This window comes from Herpailurus yagouaroundi, unplaced genomic scaffold (assembly GCF_014898765.1).
Source record: "Herpailurus yagouaroundi ecotype Mexico unplaced genomic scaffold, PumYag 77, whole genome shotgun sequence".
Lineage (NCBI taxonomy): Eukaryota > Metazoa > Chordata > Mammalia > Carnivora > Felidae > Herpailurus > Herpailurus yagouaroundi.
Window position 1 is genome coordinate 97,769,576 of NW_024412388.1, and position 8,724 is coordinate 97,778,299.

At 40.4% G+C, this 8,724-nt stretch overlaps 1 protein-coding gene across 3 annotated transcripts in view; it reads left to right on the forward strand.

The window, feature by feature from the left end:
* Positions 1-8,724, forward strand: part of MAGI3 (membrane associated guanylate kinase, WW and PDZ domain containing 3) — a 254,677-nt gene that overhangs the window by 202,169 nt on the left and 43,784 nt on the right. For all 3 annotated transcript variants that reach the window (XM_040471346.1, XM_040471344.1, XM_040471345.1), the window contains exons 7-8: positions 1,238-1,295; positions 5,442-5,536. In XM_040471346.1, the coding sequence (XP_040327280.1) occupies positions 1,238-1,295; positions 5,442-5,536 (153 nt within the window). The remainder of the gene's footprint in view (positions 1-1,237; positions 1,296-5,441; positions 5,537-8,724) is intronic.

Below are 8,724 nucleotides of genomic sequence, written 5' to 3' on the forward strand. Positions count from 1 at the left end.
TGTGTGTGTGTGTGTGTGTGTGTGTGTGTGTGTGTGTGTGTGTGTGTACACGCACATGTGTGTGTTTTGGCCTGGCAGAAGAACATTCTCAAAGAAATTGACAATAAAAGTATGGATCATCATAGTGTATAACTGGGTTTTTAAAAAACTCCCTCTTGCTGGGCTCCTACGTGTAAACTGCTTGCATTAAAACCACCTGCTAGGAACATTCCTGCCAACTAAATCTGTGTCTCACTAATAAAATGATTCTTCAGAAGCTTTAACTAGGAAAACAGAGTGGAAAGGAAGAGGATTTTTTTCTTGACAGTTTCGGTCTCTATTGGAAAGACTGGAATTTTTAATTTTTTTTTAACTATCAGAAATTCAGCTACCTTTGGTTTTTCTGGTTATATTTTATTAGTTACCTGGGCTAAATAATATATAATAATCCTGCATAAGATATTCCTTTGTTACCAGACACAAATACGGATCCTACACAAGGAGCTGTGGTGGTTATTTTACATTTTCATTCAGAAACTCAAATTAATGCAAGAGAAAGTAGGTATTTTTCTTAGATTTTAAGGAAATCTAGATTGTCCACCTGAAATGGCAAAAATCCAAGGCTGGACTTTTTTTAGGGGGAGAAGTGGGTCAGAATAGTAGAAATCATTGACAAGTCGTATGTATAATAGTGAAAAATTGAACACATAGCTGCTGCTTGTATTGAACTATAGGGTGTGACTTGCATCAGCATTATAAGCTGTTTATTTTTTTTTAAGTTTATTTATTCAATTTGGGGGGGGGGAATGGAGGGGAGAGAGAGACAGAGAGAGTCTCCACACTGTCAGTCGAACCCACGAGCCATGAGATCATGACCTGAGCCAGTTTAAGAGTTGAGCACTCACCCCACTGAGCCACCCAGGTGCCCCATTATAAAGCTGTTTAAATGAAAGATCCATACCAGATGATTTTTTAAATAATTAACATTTTTATGGCTTAGGATTCATGTCAACGCTTTTGAGTTGAATGTCATCTTTTGTTCTGGGCTTCTAATTACCTGCTGAGACACTCACTAGCTATTGAAGAAGCCACTCGGACTCAAACTGTGTTTGTTCTTTGAAAGTGAGTCCTCAGCTTTCTGTCGGTCTCCCAAATGTTAGCGTCATGAAATAAAAGACGCTTCAATTCACTCGTGGTGAATTCTTTTCTGCTGGTTTGGAATCTGGCATTTTACTCCATTTCTCTTTTTAATTTACAGAACTTCCTTATGGCTGGGAGAAAATAGAGGACCCTCAGTATGGGACGTACTATGTCGAGTAAGTTTGTTACCGCAGTTACTATTCTCCCAAATGTTTTTCCCTCGTTATACAGCTTCAGGGAATACAGAATACAACACTTCATGCTTCTGCAGGCCAGCTTTCAAGGCTTTCCCCTAGGGGAATTAGAAGGAGGGGCAGCGAGCATTTATCTCCGTGGTTCTGGGCTCCCCAAAAGTTGGCTTTGAAGTAAATAGAGTAAGAGGGCAGTTGCCAGGCTGACGAATAGCTGCAAGTGTTCTTGCAGCCTTTAAGGAGAAAAGTAGTATATAGGAAACAGTGACATGAGGGCAAGGACTAGATGAAACGTTAAGGTCACTTCCAACACTACAGCTATCTGGTCGTGAAGACAGGGAAAGGGCAGCGTGCCGTAACGATCCAAAGTTGGGGAGTACAGGATTTGGAGTGTACTGTCTCATAAGGAACTAATCCAGGAAAGCTTAGTATTCTTTTGAGGGGAAGAAAGTTGCCTCTTACACAGCTGCTATGGTTAAATTTAAACATAACTCCATGTAGGAGCTGAGCACAAACACCTGCCTGTGTTAGTCACAGAAATCAGGATAACATCAACATGCAGTGTTTCTTTCCCTTTTCTTAATTTAGCCAATTGCTCCCCTGTTATGACCGTTGGGATGGCTTTCTTTCCAGATGCTATAGGTAGAATTTTGACCTCCGGCAAATAATCGCGTCAGAAATGTTGCTGTGTACCTCCCTATAGCCGTAGGCATATATACCTCCCAGTAGGTAGGAGTCTCAGTCTACTGCCGAGGTGGTGAAGGCAGAATATCATTACCTGAAAAAATAGCAAAGAGGAGAATCTTCTAGTTTTATAATTGCCGATTACTGTTTCATCACTTTGTGGCGTAAACAAACGCCCTTTCCTAGTATTTATCCCTAAAGTCAGTATCTCTGACTCCTGTTGTAATTCTCCTCTTTTTTTTTAAATCAAATATAGTTGACACACAAGATTACAGTGGTTTCAAGTGTACGTCTAGTCTTTATTCTAATGTGTAGATTGTTATATGAGTCACTGTGATATTTGCAATGATTTCTTAAACTCTAACCTGTACCCTAAGAAAACGACTCACTTTGACCTGTAGGTAGAGAACTTCACGATGTCGATACTTTGGTTCCTTCGGATGGGGATGCTAATTTTATTTTTGTTGTGTGATTTAATATCTCGCTGATGTTACGGTGTGAAAAGTACACAGCGGCTCTTTCGTTTGTTTGGTTTTTTTCCCTAAAGCATATTTAGTGAAAGAAACCACCGCTTCTCGAGTCAAAGGACTATTCGAAGGCCAACTGAAAGGTTTTGTGGGATGTTTCCCCCTAGCTGTTTGGTCTATTTACATTTGGCTTCAATAAACTATTAATTGCCATTGACGCTGCTGAACAAATTTCTGCGATAATGATTCTCATTCTTTTATTGTCCATTCCAAGTAAATCTGAATACATGGTCAAGAGGTGAAAGTCATTTGCCTGTTATAAAATCTTGGGCTAAATGATCTGGCTCTCATTAAGCAAAGATACAACATTGAAGCAACCTCAGGGCGAATCCTGAAGTGACCTGTTCCTAGTTGTCACAGAGCATGTGAAATAGCCTGAATTAGAAGCAAAAGCAGCAGCAACATGATTTTGTATGATTGGTCCCAGAACCAGCTCATTTTACGGGAGGGTAATTTATTAGATTAAGAAAGAGCAGGCTGTACTCAAGATGCACATTAGTATGGAGTCAGCTGAGCCATGGAGTGTGGCTTGATTCCCAGATTGGTTAGGTTTTGAATCCCGACCATAGTCATCTGCAGTGAGTTTACTGATGGAGATAAAAAGCTGTTACTTGAACGGCTACTCTTTGGCTCTCTCAGTTTGTCAAACCAGATGGCACAATGATTGCTCTTGGCAGGAGCCTTGTAGTAGTAACACCAACTGCAATGGCACTTCTTCTCTGCAAGTATTTATTTTCGGGGATGCGATTCTGAAATGGATTAATTTATTTTTGCAAATAAAATTGTTCCAGAAATCTAATGGCAGGCCTTCTATAAGAATGCTTACGTACTTAGAAACGTTGTTTCATAGTGTTGTGTTCAATGTCTTGATGCTCGTAGGTTTCCAAGTCAAAGTGCTCATCTGCTTTAATATCTCAAATTCTTCATGAAAGAATACAGATTTTGTTTGTTGAGATGAGTTTTTTAAATCTACCTATTATACACAAAGTTTTAATACGGATGAGATTCCAGGGTATCTATATAATCATGCTTCTTTCCTCCCCTTCTTTAACTTTTCTGGTAATCTGTGATATTCTTCTCTCTTATTCCCCATAGCTAGTTATATGGAAAACAAAATCTGTTATATCTTAACAATATTGTGGCTATAAGTAACCAAAAGAAAAGGAGGGCGTTGTTTTTTTTTGTTTGTTTGTTTGTTTTTTTTTTTACTTTTTTGTTTTGTTTTGTTATTTGGGTAGCATTTTAATCTAAGTAGTTTAAGGTGACAGGTGCAATTACTCCCTTCGCTAGAATCTTACATCCTTTTGTCAAAGAATTTTCAGGAAAGGGATTATTCAGTGGAGTACTCCTCCCCTCCTTTCCCACAACATTATGAAGAGTATAAATACAAATTGCTACTTCTTATGTTTTAATGCCTAGCTGGCAAAATGAGTCATTCCAGCTGATGATGTTGACGCAGGCCAGGGTTCATTCTAAACAGGTTCATTCTTTTCTGAGTGTCACTTTTGGTGGTTTTATTTTTTCAAGAATCTGTGACATGTCAGTACCCAACAAATAATGTTGAAAACAGTACTTAACACCAAAGATCTTCATGTTCCCAGAGGGTTTAACAGTTAACTCACTGACCAGGGGTCCCCCTCGATAGGAAACAGACCCCTACTTTTAGTGAAGTTTACTTTTAGTGAAACCACCACCCAAAGAATTTCAGGTAGAACTTGCTATATTTAGACTCTGAAACGAAGTAACTACATCTGTTGCAGAGTTAATAATGTCCTAGAAGCCTGAATGACATAAAGTCAGCATACCTGACGGGTCCCTGCTGTCCTCTTCCATCAGCACCATTGATGCTCACAGATGGCAAAGTAATCATCCAAGTTGTATAACTGTTTCTGTGCAAATTTTGTAATATCCAGCCTATCGAAAAGCAGTCATAATCTGAGAGTCTCATGATTTGCTGTTTAATCGTTGGTAGTTGCTAATGCTACTTCTTGTTAAAATGGATTCTACTGGAAAATGTGTATCATTTGGCTGAAATATATTTGTACCGTGGAAGTGCTAGAATGTAAACCCCACTGATTCCGTGTGAAACCTGTTGAAACAACTTTTGTACAGTAGTTGTGTTCTCACCCAGCTTCCACTTGACTGACTTTGCCAGACAAAAGGGTGCTCTGCTCCTCCCCCCCCCCCCCCCCGCCCCAGGGAAATGTACTTTTGCCCGCCATGCATTGACTGCTGTTGGCCAGCCGCTCTCCCTTGGTCTCCCCGTGGCTGTGTGCTTTCCACAGCAGTCGTGAATGTTCCTAAATCAGAAATACCAGTCAAATTTATATGTAATTACCTAATTATATTAATTATTACATAATTATGACAAAATTTAAGTGTGGCAAAGTTCTGTGATACAAATTGATACAAGCAAATCTCTCTCTTAGTTGCTCTGCTAAATTGATGTGGGTGAGTCAGTTGGAAAAATAATAGTAAGATTCTAGAAAGCTGATATACTCAGATTTTTCCAAAAGCGGCTTTATAGCTGCTTCATTTTAACAAAACTTGAATTAAAATCCTCCTACCATTAACTGCTTTTTAGAAAATGAACTGATCCATTGCCAACCATTCTGATTGCATTAAATGTGAGGGCTTCTCCTACCGTTTTGAAAACTGTCATTGGCTCTGTGGGGTTCCTTGATTCAGAAGCTGTAGTGAATCCGTGAATCCTTCAGCAGCTTTCACCCTAGGTGTCTTCCATGGGCCCTTCTTTAGTTGCCAAAACCATCTACCGTCTTTCAGCTTCTCTAAGTTCCGTAGTCTACAGATACGTGTTTGCCCCTTAACCATATGGGGATGGAATGGAATAAGCGTCTATTTAAAAATAACATAATTCTTTCTTCTTAAACTGAAATGCTTATTTTTCCACATTTTACAGTCATCTTAACCAGAAAACCCAGTTTGAAAATCCAGTGGAGGAAGCCAAACGGAAAAAGCAGTTAGGACAGGCTGATACCGGGCCTTCAAAACCAGGTAGAACTTTTTCCTCAATCCTTTCTCCCAAGAATACCGAATACCTTGTGAAATTTATTTATTGACTTAATGAAAGCGAGCTTGAACTTTATTGTTGGGGCTTTGAAGTTCAACAGAGAATGTCTCATTGTTATCACTGTAAACGTGGGAATTATCTTAATAAAACATCTCAACATTTTGAGAGTCCTGCTACTTCTATGCTGCTTATATGGAAAGTGTGAAATTGTTGGTGGAAGATGTTGCATGGCTTTGTTACGGGTTTGAGGTTGCTGTGTGAAGATTGCATTGTTTCCCAGGGTTTCAGGCCAGGACAGTGTGAGATCTCTAATTCATGGTGAGCTTCTCCCAAGTTAACGCTTAGGTCTGAGGTCTGTAACCATCCGGGATTCTTGGTGAACTGATATGAATAAATCCACCATATTATTTGCCTGTATCATTGATTTTCAGGTGGAATGGTAGGGATATTAGTAATTCAAAATCATTTGGCGAACATTTAAAAAAAATTTTTTTAACGTTCATTTTTGAAAGAGAAAGACAGAATGCAAGTGGGGGCTGGGCAGAGGGAGAGGGAGACACAGAATCCGAAGCAGGCTCCAGGCTCTGAGCTGTCAGCCCAGAGCGCAATGAGGGACTTGAACCCACGAACTGCGAGATCATGACCTGAGCCAAAGTCAGACACTTAACTGTCTGAGCCCCTGGGGGACATTTTTAAAATGCATAGAACCTGATATTTTGATGAGCCCAGCCATGTGTATTTTGAAAAAGCTGCCCAGGAATTTCTTACATTCTACTCATCCCTCCCCATCCCTTCCCCCTGCTCCGTCTGTAGTTAATAACCAGGGTTCTGTCTACACAGTCATATTATAATAATCAAGTAGACTCCCCACTTCTGTTGCCAATGAGAGAAGCACTTTCTTTATTGTTTTTTAAGTTTATTCATTTATTTTCAGAGAGAGAGAGTGTGTGTGCACAAACAGTGGAGGGCAGAGAGAAAGGGAGAGAGAGAATCCCAAGCTGACTCCCTGCTGTCAGTGCAGAGCCTGATGCAGGGCTGGAACTCAAGAACGGAGAGATCATGACCCGAGCCAAAACCGAGAGCTGGCTGTTTAACTGACAGAGCCACCCAGGCCCCCCAAGAAGCACTTGTTTCTTACAGCTACTCTTCAAAAACATAGTCTCGTCCCTTAAGTTTTCCATTTGATTTAGTAAGCATTTTTAGTTTAACAAATATTTTTGAGCACCTGCTGTATGCCCAGTGCTTTGCCAGTCACATGTTACTCAAAAATGATTAGGTCTTGCCCTCAAGAATTCACATTCTGGGGACGCCTGGGTGGCTCAGTCAGTTGAGCGAGCATCAGATTTCGGCTCAGGTTATGATCTCACAGTTGGTGAGTGCAAGCCCTACATCGGGCTCGCTGTCAGCACAGAGCCTGCTTCAGATCCTCTGTCCCCCTTTCTCTCTGTCCCTCCATCGCTCATGCTCTCTCTCTCTCTCTCTCAAAAATGAATAAACATTACCAAAAAAAAGTTCACATTCTAATATAGGAAATTAATGGTTGCCACGTATGGTGTTAGGTGCCATCCTCAGATAGCAGCTAAATGTGCAGATGATGGATCAGGTATGAATCCCAGCTGTGTAACCTTGGATAAGTTCCCTAAACTCTTTGTGCCCCTGTGTCTTTATCCATAAAATAGAAATAAGAATAACACTTACCTCTGAAGGTGTTTCTAAGCATGCAAATTAGTGTGTATAAAGTGCTTACAATGGTATCCGGCAAATGGTGGCCAATACTTTCCTTGTTATTAATAGAGATATACATGTTGTATTAATAGAGATGTATTAATAGGCATAAAGGAGGGAGTGCTCGCCTCTCCTTTGGTGGAGCAGGTCAAGGACACAGAGGAGCTTTCAAAGCAGAGGACACTTTAGAAATGGATCTTTAAGTGTCAGGAAGAGTTAAAAGGAACAGAATGTATAAAACCATAGGTGCATGAAATGGTGGTCTAGGGGCCAAAGAACAGATAGGAATAGCTAGCACATGAGAGATTTGTGGGGTAGTAACAAGAGATACGGCCATAGGTGGAGGCAGCCAAGAGAAGAAATGAGTTTCCAAAAGAAGTTGAGTGTGTCCCATGTTGCTGAAAAGTCAAGAAAGGTGGAAATTGAAAAGTGTATGTGGGGTTGACAATATGGAGGTCATCTGTTACTCTAGCAAGAGCAAGTGGAAAAGAAGTAAAAATGCAGCAGAAGGAAGAGGGAATGGTGGGTGATGAAGCAGAGACGATGGGTATAGTCAACTGTTTTTATAGCTTTGACTGAAAGAGGGTAAACAGAGGATACTAACTGGAGGGAAACATGAATCCCCATTGCACAGGAGAGACATTAGTAGAGATAAACCTTTTGCTTAGAAGCACAGTGAGTGTCAAGCCCGAATTTGCACCTAGTTTTACGGAGTTTAAATTCAGAGTTCTTTGTATTATAATATACAGTTTGTGAGTGCCCATGTGTTCATAGCACATGTCAAGGGAGATTTTTTTCTCCCTCATTAAACTCTAAACTCCTTGAGGGCAGGGACCATGTGTGTGCTATTAATTTAGACAACCAGGCTCTCTCCTATGAGCTGGGCATTAAAAGAAGAAGAATGACTCAGACTTTGTCTTTCAGGAGTTCACAGTTTAGGCAGGGAACTAGACACCTAATTTTAGTACAGTATGATAACAGACATAAACAAAGGAGAGAGTTGGAACAAAGGAGAGAAAAAATAAATCTGACTATGAGAAGGGCAAGAAAAGCTTCCTAGAAGCGATAGAAGTTCTGGAAGAATGATGGCTACCGTTCATTGGATATACTGGGTCAGGTACTCGATTGGATGCTTTGTGTACATCTTCTCATCTAAGACTCAATATCTCTGCAAGGTTATTAATATTACAGTCCCTCTTCAGATGCCTTGATAGCATCTTGCAGTTGTTTGATGCATCCATTCCAACGATATGCTTGCCACATGGAGAAGTATTCACGTTTGTAAGCCAGGAACCTCCTTCTTTAGACAGCATGTATGTGTTTGTGGTCATCTGCATTTATTGAGCGCTTACTGTTTGTCAGGCCTTGTTCCCGGGCTTTTGATGCTTTACCTAGTTCAATCCCTGTAACAATCCCATGAATTAGGTACCTCCCCTTCCCTCCCCCC